We start from the raw sequence: 19,393 nt of genomic DNA on the forward strand, positions 1-19,393 counted from the left end.
TTATTCCTGTACAAACAAAAGATAAGAATTATCATCTGACTAAAATAATACGTTTTTACAGTTTGATATTTTTGAGCTTATACCTAAGATTTTCTTTGTATGCATTGATGTTCATCATTTATATGTTGTCAATATGATTTTCTCTAATAAAAACATGTCAATATTTACGTATTTTAAGTTCAGATTTGGTAAATAAACAATCATATTTTAATTTGGTGGATAATTCTTATTCACAATATAAACGAAATTTAATATGAAATGACAATTTCTGCATTTACAGTAAGATTATATTTTTTTCATTCTAATTGTAATGTACATAATGATAAGCGATTATTATAACACGTCTAAATAAAAACTAAATGTAAGTAACATTAGTAAGTACTCAACCTAATCGGAAAGCTGTTCAACCACACCATAGTTTTGTATAAAAAATATGATTGTTTTACTAGTTCTATTTTAAAGATGCGTCATACATAATTAGCCGACAATTGTGTATAGTGTAGTAAATTGTTGTCATTGGTTATTTGCCGTACATATGTAAAGTAACTTGTAATGAGTTATTGACAACATGGCTCAGGCAGCTTCTAAAACGTGTGAGATTTGTGTAAGTGCTTCTGGATCTCATTACTGCGTAGAGTGTGAACAGAACTTTTGTGACAATTGTAAAGGCTTCCATAAACGGCAGAGAGTGACAAAACACCACCAGTTTCAGTCTTCCTCTGATGTTATACCGGAAGGTAAATCAAAATGTAAAGACCACAATGAAGACGTAAGCTTTGTATGTAATACCTGTAACGTAGCGGTTTGTAGCAGTTGTGTCACCGGCAGTCACTTAGGGCATGCCTTTTCCAAACTTCTCGACAGGATATCACAGCTGAAGGAGAAGAATACAACAGACCTGCACAGTAAGGTACATGAGGCAACCCAAAACATGAAACTGCTAGAAGAAGGTCTGAAGGCATTTGATGTGAAGGTGGAAGGAATAGTCAAAGCTATTAAAGAAGAAGGTACAAAGATAAATATCATGGTTGATAAATGTATCTCAGAGAAGATTGCATCGGTCAAGGATCAATCACGGAAGGAAAGAGACAAATTAACAAAGCTATTGGAAAAAACTCAAATGGATTTGAAGGCAGGACGCGACTTAGACAAGAAGAAACAAGAACTAAACAAGACACGAAACGATGGAAAATTGTTGCAGTCATTACAGAAGCTTACAGACGACATCACAAAGCTGAAGGTAAAGCCTACACCTGTATTTCCTAGGATACATTATACTGCTAAGTCCGCAACAGATAACGACATTAAACAGCTGTTTGGTAACTGCATAATCAGGTAATTTTACTAAAAATAACGAGCATTTTGCATGTTTTGTATTTGTAATACATGCTTTAATATACCCATAGCATCTTAATGAGACACGTATTTTTCAAAATCACAATTATGTTGTTTTTTTAAATATCAACTTATGTCGGGATATGATATCAAAAACGAAGAAGAGATAATTCATGAAATACAAATATGTTTTCATTACAAATGTATAAAATGTTTAATATTATGGATTCACATTGTGCTCCAGTAGATAAATGCGGGGTCTATGGCAGTGTACATTTTAAGTGGTATTATATGACAGTGTATATTTTAATTTGTATTATATGGCAGTGTACATCCTAAGTTGTATTGCTACATGGACATTTACAAATCTCGACAATACGTAAACTTATGTAGAAATGCAAAGATACTTGCTTTCAAACTAGTACAGATATAACTGTTTTCCTCGTTATTTTAATATGTTATTCTAATTGTATGCAGTTTATGCAATATTATAACACAAACAAAGACAATAGAAGTATACCGCTTTACACTAGTAATATATCGATTAAACTGGAAAAAAATCCGAACAAAAGTGAGGAAAAAACACATTTATTACAAGTGGAAAGCAACATAACAACATTAACACTGTACTGCAACAAAAAAAACACCAACATAAAAAGAAAATGACTATGTGTTAACAACTGTCATACTCCTGACACTTGACAGAACATTTTGAGAAAAAATGTAAAAATTTCAGTTCTTCTTTTATCAGTGAAATGCGTACACAACAACCAATGAACAGAGAAAGAGAATTGCCTTCACCAAAGAGGTAGGGAAATACATTTGTATATTATACAGTTTTTAAAGTGACGTATTGGACAATGTAAACTTGTTATCAAACGTTTAAGTGAATTACACATTATCTTCTTGCATACCTCACCATTTGACGTTGCAAGGGTTCTGAGTAAGTTTGTATTATATATTGTGTACCTCAGTTTACCGTTTATTTTTATTTTCGATAAATCAATTATAATGTCTCTCCTCTTTACGTACGTTTTACACACTGACTCGAGCACGATTGCATTTGAGTAAATAAATCGTCTTAAGATATGCAAACGCATAATACAAGCATAAATTATTTTCAATACTGTTTAGATTTGTTGCATTTAATGTTCGTTGAAATGTGCCTGCTTGTTTAGTTGAAATATTTAGAACCTCTTTAAACTTCTACGATATAACCAAAACATAAAAGACATTCATCACACTTATCTGGACTATTGAGGCACGTATAATCAAAAGACGAAATACTGTTTTACAACAACATAACAAAGCCATACCGTTTTGTTAAGTGTAGTTTTTTTTTTGTAAATAGTCTTTGTATGTCATATCTTTTCTCCTATAGAAATGAGCTCTTTTAATGCGGTGACTGAAAGCAGATTTTATTTTAATCTAATCTCCCCACCGACCACACATCTATATAATATATCATTGGAAAGAGGAAATCGCGTACTATAATAATATGCCTGTCGTCAGGACTTGATATGGTCACATTTTTTTATTAATTAAGGTCAAAGGTCATATGTAAAAAGCTGTGAAAATTCGGGAGGGTTTCAATTTTGACATTTTTTCTTTTTTCTAAACTCTATCTAAACACAAATGATACTGTTTTTGGCTTTAGTAATGTTTGTTATTAAATGTATACATAAACCTTAATCATTGAGAATAAAAAAAAACTAAAACGATGTTTTATAAACAAAACTTCATAAATCAAGTTTTTAACCTATAAAATGTTTAGAGCACCTTAACCTTATGAAAGTTTTCAGTTTCAGGTAAAAATTAAGTGTCATGCAGAACAGTACTTTAAAATTATTTTTTAAACTATCATGTTGGGTGAGGTATCAAACCAAAGCAATAGAACTCTACAGTCAAATATTACCTCAAATTGAATTTGCGGATACTTCAGGTTTTTTTTATCGACTACTCGTTTTTCACAATTATTACTGCTTCCATAGTAGTATCTGTTGTTGTGTTTTCTACTCTGGTTAATATCTATTACAGTATAGGTTTTGTACCTATATCCCCTCTTTTTCCCTTTGCAACGTACCACAAACTTCAAAAGTATTCCATATAAAAAAGACATTTAATATGCTTGCAAATAAAACAACTCTTAAAATAAGACCAAATGAGACATAAATAAACAAATAAAGGTCCTGTACGGGCTTCAACTATGAGTAAAATTCATACGGCATAGTCTTCGATTCCTGAAATGAATAAATAAAAACAAAAAGAAAAATATAACGGCCTGATTAATATACAAAATAAAAAAGAAACAAACAAATATAGTATATAGAAACAAACATCAAACACTGCATAACCGTCGCGTGACTTGTAAAACACATAAAATGTGGCGGGATTTAACTTTTTTAAAGTCGCTCCAACACTCCCCTAACCTCGAGGAAGGGACTGTGGGTACATTTTGTACCAGTGCAACAAGCTTTATACCAAATCCACCGTTATCTCCATCATCTGTATTTTGATCAGCCGTCCCAAGACATGTTTTAATATTTCTACCAATTTCACTCATGGCCACAGTTCTGCACATATAAGGTTCTGGTCAAAGCAAACACATTATTTTGAGTTTTTCTTAACAAGTACCGACAGGGTACTACCATTATAAGAGCACTGATAAGCAAACAATTGACGTACATTTGAGTTGAGTTCGTTTTTACGCCAAAAAATGGCGGTGCGACAACTTTGTAAGCCTTTGAAAAATCGCTCATAAATTACTATATATCATTTTTCAGGATATTTGTCTTTAAATTCATAAAATTAAGCAAATTAACATTGATGTAGTAAATGCAAATACTAAACTTTTATCATTTTAGATAAAAGTTTTGGGATTCTTAAATCTGGAATCCCATTTTTTTCCCCGTGGGACAGATTTGCTCTTGTTATATGGAACGCGGGTTTTTCAATGACGTCATCATAACATCATAAAAAGTGCATAAAAGACTGAAGGAAACATTCTGTTTAATAATGGAAAAAACGTTTTGACGAAAATGATAGTTTAGTGGTTACAATAAATGAATTATGTTACGCGGGACAGCCTTAAAATCGTCGTTTTTTTTAAAGGTGAAGCTTGTCGCATGCAGCAAAAAACATAGTTTCAGCGATTATTTTTTTCGTTTTTATTTTAAAATTCTTTATTTTTTAAAATACGTACAATAGCAATGGATATGATATCACAAAATTATATAATTGGACTTGCATCTTGCCAACTACACCGAATTTCCAATAAGGTACGAACATCGCGCGTAACGTTATAGTATACATTTACGCAATTGTTATGGTGCCATTTCCAGAGAAAAGTCTTAGCTGAATGCAGTTTCATCGAGTAAGCATAAAATAAATTGCAATAAATACGAAGGCATTGACTGAATTGAAGATGGAAAAGACAATTCATCCGAAGTTGGGTATTCTTCTGTAGAGTTTCGAAGTCTTTTCGAAGTATACTTGCAGCGGAATGAAATATATGTCCGTTATTTATATCTATTACAGTTGTCATTGAGATTTTGAGGTCAGTTTTCAATTGACTAGCAGTTGATATGGCATCTCAAATAGTTATTTTGCTACTAAAAAATATGTTATAGTTGCCTTAAAGATGTTTGATAACTGAATTTCTATAGAAATTAATGAGATTAGACAGCATTTTACAAGTAGAATATTTTAAATAAGAATCAGCCGGAAGAAAAGATCTATATTTATCAAGTAACGGTGTCATGAGGAATGACCATTGAATCGTTCTCAATAGCCAAACTGAAATTAGTAAAAGCAGTATAGTGATCCGAAATAACTGCTTCTACGGGTTTCGATTTGTTTTTGTTTTTTTTCGTTTTTAGCAAATATTTTGTAATGCAACCGTAATGACCGTAGTGCTTGAAGTTAAAAAGATGGACGGGAAACTGTTCTCAACTTTAACTTTATCTGACACGAATAAAACATTCTTGATACGCTCATCTGATTCAAACTTGAGTTGTTTTTTGATCTTACTAAAATGTTTTGTTGCAGCAAAATATACAAGCGCTCCAGTTGAGCGACTGCATTCTAGAACGCGTACAAATACCTGAAACTGAGGGACAGCAGTCCGATAATTTTATGTCGTCATTAAATGACAGATGGAAGCTTCCTCACTCTAAAAGGGGGAACAAATATATTTACTTGTGTAACTTTTCTAACATGAACAACTATAAACTTCATGCACAGAGTTCTTTGAATTAACAGCTTCCGCATGCAACACCTTGATGTTCACCTCATCCAATCTTTTTTTCTTTTTTTTTGCAGATTCAAAATCGACTTTCTTATACTGGTTAAATAATTTTTGGCATATTAAGCACTGCATAAAATTTAACGACTTTTGTCTTTATTTTAGACTTATAATGGAGCAAGTTGGAACGAACTTAACATATCACGGAATATTTACTGAAACTATCCGTTAATTATTTTGATTTTACAATAAGTCTTTTTTGATGTTTTATAAGAAGAAATTATAGAATACAAACATATACAAACAAAGTATGTGGCATATATCAGTGCACTTCAATTGAAAACATGTGAATATAAAGCAAAGAAGGTAGTAATTTCATATTTCAGTTGAGATCAAATTATTGACTAATACACAATATGTGACGGAAGGCAAGTGATTGAGTTCAATGTTGAAATTGAAGTTTTTTACTCCATTCTTTTTTCATTGATTTCGTAAGGTTTCTTTGATATTTTGGTTCCGAAATTGTTATCACTTACTAGTTTTATGAAATAGTATATGCTTAAAATATTATGGGTTAATGTTTATTACTACTATGAAGAAGAAACTAAAGTTTGTGTCTGAATTTGCAATTAAAATTACCTCGATTTTAGATAGCCTAAACTTCGCAAATTTCATAGATTAGAAGAAAATAAAATACTGAATAGAATACTTTGACATATAAAAATAGCTCCAGGAAAAACTATTTCAATTAAATGTAAGCAAACATACACATTTTTTTTATTTTGAAAAAGGTGGTTGAAACTCTCAAATATACTACTAATCATTAAAACGACTTTTTAGAAAAATGTGACCGTACGAAATTTTGACGACAGGGCAAAAATTAAAAAAGACATATTTGTCTTTAAGTTAAGACAATTTTTAGCCGTGTTTTATTTGGGAGATTAAACTCGCGATCTAGACGACTTTTTACACTTCTGTCATCGCACTTTTTGTGATATTGTCACCTCTTTTTACCATAAAAATTATTATCGATTCACAAAGTTATTCGCAATCGACTGTCAATAAACAGTTCAACCACGCCAGCATTCACATTCACAATGAAGGGGTAAAAGATTTCAGCAGTCACATTTACCCTATTCACAATCGACTGCTGATACAGAAATTAACGAATTCAGTAGTCACTTTCACAATCGAATTTTGTTGACGGGGTGAATGATTTTATAAGTCACATTTCCGAAATGCATAAGAAAACAGTACAAGAGGTTTCGATAGTATGGTATAATTGAGAACTATCAGACATTACAAAATGATTTGAGTAATCGTATATATTTCTTCAACAAGTTGAAACGAGATTACACATATGCTGTTTTATGAATGGTTAAATTAAAATAGTTCGTCATTTCATTCAGTTTGTAAGTGTCTGTAGGAAAGACGGGGAAATAGAGGAAAAAGCGTATGCAATCAGAAATAATTCTATAAGGATTGGAAAGATAAAATATATATGACCTCAAACTGAATATACTGTTTTGGTTGATGTCGTCTAATTTTGTTTAAAGGAACGACATACACCAATACGACCATTACAGCTAAATAAAAGTCGAACTTAATTATAAGTTCTTGTCAAACATTACGTATACTACGTAACGACAACAAATGGTGAACTGTGATACTCTTTGTGGGTAAACAGCTTCTGTTCTACACTGAACCATAGAAAACATCTCTGAAGTAAAGAAATATATCTTTCTAGTAAAACAAATGTATCTCTGTCCAGGTGTAAGTTGATTTATTTGTTTATAGATTATCAGTTCAATTCATTCGAGATTGGCTCATTTGGTTTATGACTATTGTATATATTTCAAATACCTTTTTTGATATTTTTGCACTGTTTATGTGTGTATCAGTTAGTAATAGATTGTTGGATTTTAATATCATCTTAGAGTAAATTTTAAGTCAATCAATAGTGTTGCTTGTTACAGTGATTACAAACAGGATGTGATACCAAAGGAGCAAGGAAGATACCTGTTAAGATGTTTCAATTGTCGGTAAGTTCATTTTAATTGTTTCTATGGACATAACACAAAGTTGTACATCTATATCATTTAGCGTATCAAATGTATGATTTCCAAGTGTCAATGAAGTGCATTATAAATGTTTTTTTTTCTCGAAAAATGCAACTGCTGTCATTTGTAATTGGCTTACGCCAAACTGATGTTTGCACTATTTAAGAAATCAATAAGAAACATTAATGAACAAACCAATAAGAGTGATATAGAGCAGCATTATATCTGTTGACTTGTAAATAATTTACACATATGTATTAAGGTAATGAGCAACATAGGTTCGACTGCGTCAACAGTGATGTAAATGGATGTATAATAATAATACTAGACGCCATATTTTGGTACTCATATTTAATCACTCATAGGGTGCATTTGGTGGTTTGATACTAAATCATTCACGGTTATTATGCATGATTTGCATGATTTGCATAATATGGAGAATTTAAAAAAGAAGATGTGGTATGATTGCCAATGAGACAACTATCCACAAAAGACCATTTTTAATCAGTTAAGATGTGGTCTAGAGCTCGCATGCATGTCAGTAACTGTCTTTGTTGATATACGCATCATTGCTATTTTGCATAGGTTTTTTTAGTTACCTTTTCTGACATCAGACTCTTTTAAACTGAGTCAAGCGCGTGAGGTTTGTTTAGACTTAAAACTAGTTTCAACACACCAATGGTTATAAAAATGTTCTGTTTCAAGTCAGGAATATTGAAGTTGTATTCAAATAATTTGGTTCTATGTATGTTGCATTGCCATTTGTTTTTATTGCAGTTCAGTGTTTCTGTTGTTCCATTGTGACTTCTTATAATTGGTGTGGGACTCTTAGTTTTGGGTTTGTAACCGGGATTCGTTTTCTCTCAAAATATCTATGACGTTGAACTGCGGAAAAACTACTGATGTCGTTATTGGCACTGTCTGGATAACTGTGTTTGTTGTGTCGACATTGAACAGATGTTTGCACCTGTTCAAATTAGGGAGCCTCTTAGCCTTTGTTTGTCTGTTCAAATTTAATTTCAGTTAATGTATGTGTTTTGCAGTTTGGTTTGCCATCAATGGAACTAAGTTAGTACACACGTTTTGTTAAGAGGCCAGTTAACGCCAGCGCAGGATTATCTCGTTGTCTTTAAAACCCATAGGTTGCCTTACATGTTCTCTTCTTTTTTGTCGGGTTGTTGTCTTTTTGACACATTTATATTTCCATTCTCAATTTTACTTTGTAGTCAATCTTAGAGTGAGACATATATGGTGTGATGACAATTGTCGAAAGGTCAAACAATACAATACTCATTTGTACAATATTGCAGTTTTGTTTGGATGAAATTTCCAGAGAAAAATTGAACAGCTTAACCAAAATCATCCACCATAAACGACAAAGAATATTTAAACATTGAAATTTTTTACAAACTACTCGACATTTGCCTTTTTTGTTGGGTATGTTTCTCATATTTAAAAACGCTGAAGCGACATAATGTAGATGACGTAAAGCTCTAAACGCAGCAAAAATTTGTGAATTTAGACGATTTACGTTGGCATTAAATTTCAGACCCTTTTATTTGCTGAGTCAATTATCACTTTTGAAACATTAATTGTCAGATGCAGAAAGGTTGATGCCGCCAATGTTATCATGATAATGTAATATTCATCCATAACGATTTTACATGTTTATCTCACAATACAATTCAACAATGGGTGGTAAAATAAAGTAAACTGACCTAAATCTATAGAAACTATTAGTACTGCTTCGGAAATGTTTTCTAGATAAACAGCAACTTATCTATCAGTATTTTTGTTTAGAATGTGTAACTGATATTATTGATATGTTTCATCTTTCAGAAAGGAAGAGAGAACTGATAAGTAAGTATGATCTACGTCTATTGTAAAAGACAAATATTAAAAATTCGCAATTCGTCAAATTGTTCAAAAAATAAGCTTACAATAGATTGTGACTTGAGCATCACGACGATGGCTAGGTCTAAGTGTTCTTTGTTTTTTTATTAAACGTGTTGTTTGGCTTTTTTTTCATTTTTTTTGCTATGGTGTATGTTGTTTTTGGTTTTTATGATTTTCGAATGCCCATTGTATTAGGTTTAAAACATATTTCGAGAAAATAACATTTGACGTCTATTATACTGTAATCGAAAACAAGTCCCATTTTAAGCCATTGTGTCTTTTATTTTGCTCACCCGTGCATATTGTTGTCAATTTATTCGAATCATATGATACTGTAATACGATTAATAGGTTCAGCTAGTTATAACACAAAGTTTAATCCATCATTTTCTACATTAGTGAATGCATGTACCAACAACGGGGCGAATGATACCAGAGTGACAGTCAAACTTATATATCCATAATAAACTGGGAACCACATGGCTTAGAAATATAAAAAGAAACAAGAACAACAAAAAAACAATCATTGTTTATACTATAGAGATACAAAGAAACAAAACAATCATGTTGATGTACTAGTGTTGTGAGATTAATTGCACATATATAAATACCAGGTTTTACAAATTAAAAATTCATGAAAAAAAGATTAATGCATAATGTTGTTTCGTTGATAAAGACACTCTGCGACGTTTACTATGTGTCCAGTTTATGTGAACTGTGGTTAAAAAAAGTTTTTTCTATCTAGTTACCATATCGGATAGGTAAATCAAGTGTTGCTCGGACAAAACACTGAGTAAAAATATAGAAGTGTCATGTCGAATGTTTGCTCATTTGTCACATTCCTATTTATACAGCACGTAAACATTGCAGGGTTTGCACCACACACTCACCATGTTACTGCATAACTTGTTCAATTACATTTAGTCTATTTATCAATTTTTTTATAATTAATTATTTGATATTTTCAGATTGTAAGTGTCAAGTAGAAACCAGATAAGTATAACGTATTATTGTATATGTTGGTTTGTTTGTTTGTGTCGGTGTATACAGATATTTATATAAATTAGTTAGGTAGCTTTACAATTTGAAATAATCTCAATCACTATGAGGAAAAATGAGAAAACAAATTAAACTCATAGTAATGACTTTACTATTGAATTATCTGACAGAACACTCGATATTCTCAAAATGTTGTACTTTTATTGCATTACTTTTTCAATTAAATCCAATGACGATTTTTTGTTTTTAACTGTATGATTTGCTGTTAAAAAAATTGATTATTTTGACTGGTTTTTGTTGAGCGTGTAACTGTCAAGTAACAATCAGAAAAGTATAATTATATATACTGTAGTTCATTATACAAAGAGAGTAATACAAAGATGTTAAGTAAAACAATAAACATGTCATGATTGTGATGTATGGTAGCACCCGTTATGTCTACAAAAGAGGCGGAAGATACCAAGAGACATCTAAACGCATAACGTTATAATTTAGTACCCAGAACGACAAAAAGACAAGCAAATGAATACAAAATACAACAATCAGGATTGCGTTGTTTTCTATATGTATCTTCATCTTCATTACATAACGTGTGATTAATTCAGTAATAAAAGTAAAACAATACACATGTCATTAACGTGATATATGTGAGACTCGCGGGTCGTCTACAAATGAGGCGAACGATACCAAAAAGACATTCAAATGCATTGGTCGAATATAAACTGACACCGCCATGGCTAAATCCTAGTCCTACAAAAACACCAACAACAGTCGTCAAACAAATTGTGTGATTTCATGCACTGATTAATACATTTACCGTCATTGGAAATGCTGAAAGCAGAAATGTGTAAACCTGTATAGTTACCAAAACTGTGGTCAGTTTGTTTTAGATTTATGAGTTTGACTGTCCCTTTGGTATCTTTCGTCTCTCAATTGAAGTATATGTCCTTGGAAAACACACATCAATATGATTATATCGACCTGACGTCCATTTTTTTTTTAGGTTTCTTAACAAATTATAAATGTACAAAGCGCCAAATCACACAACTTTTACATTGCAATAACTGGCATCATTATATCTTATTGACTATACTTTTCAAAAATATGACAAAAACAAACTGTCATCTACAAATGTTCTCCTATCACATTACTACTTATTCCAATAATTGTATTGGAGATAACTTAATTCTTTTCTAAATGGTATGCTGTATTTAATGGTTATTTATTTGATTGTTTCAGATCGATGTAAGTGTCAAGTAGCATACAGATAAGTAATTTACACTTATATAATATGCATTTTAAAATGTGATAACATGTATATAAAGGTGTTAGAAAAGTTGCAAAGTTAAACAATAAACATACCATTGTAAGAGAGAAATTTTCTCAGTACCGCTGTTCGAAAGTCGTATATCGAATGAGAGAAAAAAAGTAGGTGTCACGTAGAAAACAGATAAGTATAGCGTATAAAGATATATGTAGGTCATTATATAAAGATATCTGTACCAATTAGTTAAGTAATAGTGAACATTAGATAAACCATTAAAATGATGTATGGTAGACGTGAGCATAGCTCTAAAATTTGAAATCATCAACATAACTATTAGGCAAGATAAGAAAACAGAATCTAACTCATAGTAATGACTTTACTTTTGAATTATCTGACAGAACACTCAATAGTCTCGAAATGGTGTACTTTTATTGCATTACTTTTTTAAATTAAATCCAATAACGATTTTTGCTTTTGCCTGAAAGATTTGCTGTTCACTATACTGATTAATTTGACTGATTTTTGTTCAGCGTGTTAGTGTCAAGTAACAAACAGAAAAATATAATTAAATATACTGTAGTTCATTATATAAAGAGAGTAATACAAGTGTGTGAAGTTAAACAATAACCCTGCTTATAATATGATATATGATAGCCGTGCGGTGTGTCTACAAAAGAATCAGAAGATACCATGAGACATTCAAATACATTACGTAATTGTACCAAGAACGACAAAAATACAATCAAATGATTACAAAATACAACAATCAGGATTGTGTTGTTTTCTATATATCTACATTACATAAAGTAATATAAGTGTAGTAAAGTTAAACAATAAACATACCATAAATATAATATATGTGAGACTCGTTCCGTCTAATAAAATGGCGAAAGATATCAAAGAGAGATTCAACAGCATTGGTCGGATATAAACTTGCACCGCCATGGCTAAATCCTAGTGAGACATACAGATAAACAACAGTGTACAAAACAAAACGTAATCTGATGTCATTTACTGTCTTCTAGATTCACCTTCATTGAAAATACAAAATCAAAAATGAGTAAAACTTATGACATATAATAACCAAAACTGTTGAAGTTATTTGGCATCATTACTTAATATAAATTAAATATATGATTGTCCTTTAAATTAATGATTCTTGATAAGTATTCACCAGATAGTGACGTTCAAAGACATGATATCCTGCTCAGCCCTGTCATAGAACTAATTGTCTCCTTTGTATTAGTCAATCAGGAGTATAATAGAAGAAACTGTCATTTAACAAAATGGTTTTTTTTCTATATTTTTATTTCGTATTCAACTAATTCCATTAAAGTTGGTTAATTCATTGCAGAATTGCATGATGTAATTTATAATTATATTATTTTGTTTTTTTAACCACTTGAAAGTTTTAAGTAGAAAACAGATAAGTATAGCGTACATGTACATAGACAATTTATAATGTAAGGTTTTTGATGCAATGGTAGTAGTAACATAGTTCAGAAAAACACTTAAATGCTGTATCTCAGAAGCAAATTGCGAAAGATCATATAGAGACATTGAAAAATATTAGTAAAATGTAAACAAAACAAATACCATGGCGAAAGTATAAAGAGACAAACAACAGTTAAAAAAAAACCAAAAAGACAGGGTAATTTTAGGGACGATGAAAGCCAATACAGTTTTAAATGAAAATAGAGAACATACACAAAACTGGTTGAACTATCACTAGGACAACTTTTTCTTGAGGATGTTAGATCAGAGTGTAGGGTTAACGTTTGTTACATATCAGATAATTTGTCAAACCTTCATAAGATTTTCTAATAAACCTTGGCAGAAGATATTTATGATTCAGAAATCAGGTTTTTTAACGATATTTTCATTTTCAGTTATTTTCTTATAGATGGTTTTGAAATAATTTAGTTTTACTAGAAATATTTTTAAACCTGCATTAATTTTTATGAAACTTGGGCTTTATTAATACTGTGTATCGTTTTGTATACAATGTGAAATATCTGATAAGTCCATAAATAAACTCATCATCGATAGTTATCAAAACTTTGCTTATCAGATAGTCTTTGTTGTTAGTGTTTTATCGTAAATATTCCAATTCTAAGTTTTTTTTTCTCTCGCCAATTAATATAATACAGACGTAATTGATAAAAGTAAGAACTCGTTTGTATTGTTTTTTTTCTAACATAACTGGATACCATAGAATAAAAAACATACAGAAGTATTTTGTTATCATGATTGTTATAATTTCCAAATATATAATCAATCCTGAGGTTTCAATATCCATTCACAATTATTATGGGAGAAATATATTCATTTTCATCATTTAATTTGCTGTTTATTTGTATATTTTTACTTTTTTGTAATAGCTCCCACATTTAGAAACTACAGTATCTTATAAATATGATTAACATTTCCAGACAAAATGCTGAACTTAATATGCCCAAGTAAAACATTGTATCTGATGATTTTAGATGAGTATTTCCCCTTTCGTTGTTCTCTCAAAATACTCATCAGATTGTAATTGAATTTATATTTCTTTTTTTTCAGCTTGTTGTAAGTACCAACCAGATAAGTATGTTGTGCTAAGTTTAAACAAAATGAAAAATAAAAGAGCATGTGATATTGAAAATTGTTTCTGATATCTGTTTTAAATGGGAAAATATATTAAAAAAAAAGTTCGAGTAATTAAAGACACAATTAAATAGATGAAACAAAACACATTCGTATGAAAGAGACATTCCCTTGCCAAACTTTGGCTATATGTTTTCTTTATTTCGCATAGAGCTCTTCATATCTTAAATTAGCATTTTCAAACATTTTGGCCTCGATCCTCACTGAAGAGACTTTGACTGTCGAAATGCGCATCTGGTACACAATATTAGTATCGATTATGTTATTACAGATGATGTCTGATACAAGACGAGTCCCTTCACATTATAAAAGAATGTTATTTGCTAGTTAGGACTTGTTAGTTGTAACTTATTCAAGTATCTCAATTAAAATTGGTTAAATCATTGCAGAATTGTATGCTGTAATCAATAATTATGTTTTTGTATTCTTTTACAGCTCGTAAGTTTTAAGTAGAAAACAGATAAGTATTCCGTACCGTAAATAGACAATTCATGATATAAGGCTTTTGTTGTAATGGTGTTGGTAAGATAGTTAAGAAAAACAATAAAACCACAACTTAAATGATGTATTTCAGACGCACTTTCCACCATTAAAGAGGCTAAAGATAATAGAGAGACATTCAAAATCAGAAGTAAAATGTAAACTGGCAACACCATGGCAAAAGTATAAAGAGACTAATAGACCGTTGGTTTTTCCGTTTGAATGGTTTTACACTAGTTATTTTGGGGCGATTTATAGCTTGCTGTTCGGTGTGAGCCAAAGCTCCGTGATGAAGGCCGTACATTGACATATACTTTTTTTTACTTTTTAAATTGTTATCTGGATGGAGAGTTGTCTCATTGGCATTCGCACCACATCTTCTTATATCAAAACAACAGTAAAAAAACGGGGTTATTTTATTGGCAATTGTCTCCATGAGAAACGCTGACAGCAGAGACGATGAAAGCCAATGATGTGTAATTACTTACATATTTGAAGATTTAAATGACCATAGAGAACATACACATAACTTGTTGAATCAACACTAGGACAACTTTTTCTCGAGGATGTTAGATATGAGCCTAGGGTTAACGTTTGTTACATATCAAATAATTTGTCAAACCTTCATAGGATTTTCTTAAAACTTTGGCAGAAGGTATTTGTGATTCAGAAATCAGGTTGAAAGAATATATTTTCCTTTTCAGTCCCCTCACATTATATAAGACGGTAATTTCCTTGTAAGGAATTGTTAATTGTATCTTATGAAAGTATATTCATGCCTTTAGCTTTACAAAAAGTAAAATCACAAAAATACTGAACTCGGAGGAAAATCAATACGGAAAGTCCATAATCACATGGCAAAATCAAATAACAAAACGCATCAAAAACGAATAGACAAGAACTGTCATATTCCTGACTTGGTACAGGCATTTTTGAATGTAGAAAATGGTGGATTAAACCTTGTTCTATAGCGCTAACCCTCTCTGTTTAATAACAGTCTCGTCAAATTCCGTTATATTTACATGATGCAATAATTATATTTAATATTTGTCTATAAGTCTATACGTTTTTATGTAGCTTAGACTGTTTGTTTTTCCGTTTGTATAGTTTTGAACTAGTTATGTTGGAGCCCTTTATAGCTTGTTGTTCGGTGTGAGCCAATGCTCCTTGTTGAAGGCCGTGACTTGATCTATAATTATTTACTTTCATAAAATGTTCTTTAGATGATTAGTTGTATCATTGGGACTCATACCTCACATTCATATACCTATATTTGACTTCTGTATACAGGAATCTATACCATGACATTACTTCTGAAAAAATCTATACAGTAATCAAATCGTAGTTTATCATATAGTTTGTGTTATTAGTGTATAGTGTACGTATACACATTAATGGTACTGTTTGGTTCTAAAATAGTACAACCCATGCAAGTATAATAACATTGACAATATCAACCCATCAATTTTCGATTTTTTGTTGTTGATAAGTGTCACTTTACCAACCGATTATTATACAAATAGTTTTAGGCATTTGTTTATATACATGTTGGATATTAATGAAAAAAGTATGTTGGACTGTTGATATATAATTTCAACATATGGAACAATGTTACTGAGAATAACTTAGATAACTTAAATTACTGGAAATCAAATATACGTGGATACTATAATCGTATTTATAACGCCTTAATTAAAAATCCTTTATCAAGAAACAAGAAAGTAAAGAAAAGATGTGATTAAATATTGCCAATTTAAAAGCTTTCAAGAAAAAACGTAATGATATTAGTGGTAGTACACATTTCAACACTAGGTTACCCCATGGCTTTAAAAAATGGGCACTAAAGTACCATATTGTAAGCTAAACATGACAATAGGTGAAGTCAATTAAATGTGTAACTCGCCCAGATAAGTTCGATCGGTAAGTCCGAGAGACTCATCCTATATAATATGATATTTTCTCATTTTAGCTGTTCATGTGGAGGGTAAGTACTGCAGATAAAACTTTGATCAGTATATTTGTTCTGTTGCTTGATAGTACATTTCATGAATTAGTCATGCAAAGATGAAGAGATTTTAAAAGAATTAATATGACCTATAAACGATTATCACGTGTGTATGTGTTTGCTACTTTCGATCAACAATGATTATGTAATCGTTAGTCAAATTACAACATTGGTCGCAACGAATATGCAGAGAACAGCAGTTTGATGCAGTAATCTCTTTTAGTTTCTTTCTTAAGAGAAAACGAATGACAGAACTTGTACTCTGCAAGTGGGTCTCTTATAAGACACTATTTTGTCTATTTCAGTCTTATGTCTGTCTCTGTAACAAATCGTTTATATTTGAAAACATTGGTACGTTGTCATACTGAATACATACTTGTCGAACACAAAATACTTCAACACTTACATTAAATATATTAGATGTACACATTAAATAAAGGCAACAGTAGTATCTGCTGTTTGATAGTCATAAATCGATTTAACTTAAACAAATCTGGATCATAAACAAAAACCGAGAGAAACTCAGAACTATAATAAGTATAAGAGTAAAGCAACGGAACAATAAAAACAATTTAAAACTGTCGTGTTATGTTGAAAAATAGTAAAATTGAGAATGGAAATGTGCAGTGTGCCAAAGAAACAACAACCCGACAATAGAACCCGACATTAGTCTATAGTTCAACTAGTACTAGTGACAGAGGCAGTTCTTTTTGAAGTTTGAATACATTGGAAGCTTTTACTTGTATGACTCAAAAATTGTTCAATAAGATAATTGAAAGCGAACACAATCCAAAGTGTCTGCTGATTTAAGTCGTGCATAAATGCTTAGTTAAACAAATAAACGAACAAAAGTTTCTAATGATTTCAAAATAACAATTATATTTATTTCTGCAGTTTGATGAACAGAGTCCAGTAAAGAGACAATTAGGAACTAAACATTTGCTAGAAACAGAAATATTCCAAGAACTTCCTTCAAATGAAACAACTGTGACACATGTATACTGTTTTCTTTTTTAAAAGCTTTTTTATCGTGACTTATGCAAAGATTTCAATTACATCCAAATAATGTATTTGGGAAATTTTTGCTTAAAAGTGAATCAACTGTTTTTAAGAATGGACTTTGTTGCTACAATTCTGTTTTGACCACAAACGTGTTGCATCACACAGTTCTTTGGAATGGTATTATACTACTAACTAAAAACTCTTGCACTCTGATGAATACAGTTATTACACAGCACATTCTAATGCGTTATTATCCGTTGCTACAAAAAGAAATTCTGTTGAATCGGTTTCACTCTTCAAATAAGTTTCCAAATAATCTGAATGTAAACTTGTATGCATGTAAAAATATTATTTTACATCGACTTAGTTTGAAACGATTAAAGATGCACAGGGGAATTGTAAGTTATAACTCAAAATATACAGAACTTGGATTTGACATGTACAATTCTATCTCTCACGATGTATATCTTCGTGTGTATATGCCGATTATGTATTATGTAGATTCAAATTATTGTATATTTCAACCGCGAAAAAAACTAATATATTTTAGATAATGTGATTGTAGATATTCTTGTATTGGTAAACGAAATAAACTATAAAACTTGTTAATACCATGTATGTATTTTTCTGCTTCACAGACATCAAACACAGGCCTTGTAACCGCTTTATTATGTCTATAGATCCATCATTCAAGCATTTTGTACGTTTTTTGTTCGGTAGTAAACCTTCGACAAAGTTTTCGTGTTTATTCTAAATACGATTTTATATCTTGTATGTAGCATCATAATGATGATTAGTTTCAAAGCAACGCCATTTATTGGAAAAGGCTCATTTTCAAAAATCTCAACAAAAAATAACAATTTCTGTGACTCCGAATATGCTTGATATGGTTAAACATAACAAGTAATTGGAGTGTTGTTTATAACAATTTTCGTTCAAAACATGTTGAGGCACAAAGTCTAACTATATGGTGCGGGGCTTCCCAGTTTCTCGCAGATTATTTTGTGAGCCCTGCATGGGTGCACATTTATTTCAAAGTACACTTCCGAAATCAAATATATCAAATATCGTTCTTGTTTTCCCTCTCAGCATTACACTGCGGTCGGAAATATTTAACTGCTGTTCGTATGTCTCTCTGTCAGAGCATAGGTCGGGTTCGTAATCTAATTTGGATACAATTGATGATAGCTTTTAACAAACCGCCAGTTAACAATATTAACAACAAAAGAGATATTTTACCTTCCCTATTTGTGAACTTTTCATATCTATATAGCAACATGCCATAGCGCCTGTATACGGAGTATGTATCTCCCTATTGATACTAAATTCCCGGGTTTGTATTTTCTATTATGGTTTTCTAGATAGAGGGTTGCTGCTCACAAGGAAGCTATTAAACCAAAATTTCTAAATAGTGAAGTTGAAATCATCCCTTCGTTAATTTTACGGACGCCATCACGAGCA

At 31.1% G+C, this 19,393-nt stretch overlaps 1 protein-coding gene across 1 annotated transcript; it reads left to right on the forward strand.

Annotated features, from left to right (window-relative positions):
• Positions 1-568: 568 nt before the first annotated feature.
• Positions 569-17,947, forward strand: LOC134717580 (E3 ubiquitin-protein ligase TRIM71-like). The gene is made up of 10 exons (XM_063580073.1): positions 569-1,335; positions 2,087-2,143; positions 9,478-9,498; positions 10,502-10,504; positions 11,772-11,777; positions 12,330-12,396; positions 14,362-14,367; positions 14,881-14,883; positions 16,895-16,909; positions 17,825-17,947. The coding sequence occupies exons 1-10, from the start codon at positions 569-571 to the stop codon at positions 17,945-17,947; spliced, it is 1,068 nt and encodes a 355-aa protein (XP_063436143.1).
• Positions 17,948-19,393: the final 1,446 nt, after the last annotated feature.

This window comes from Mytilus trossulus, chromosome 5, assembly GCF_036588685.1.
Source record: "Mytilus trossulus isolate FHL-02 chromosome 5, PNRI_Mtr1.1.1.hap1, whole genome shotgun sequence".
NCBI classification, from domain to species: Eukaryota; Metazoa; Mollusca; class Bivalvia; order Mytilida; family Mytilidae; genus Mytilus; species Mytilus trossulus.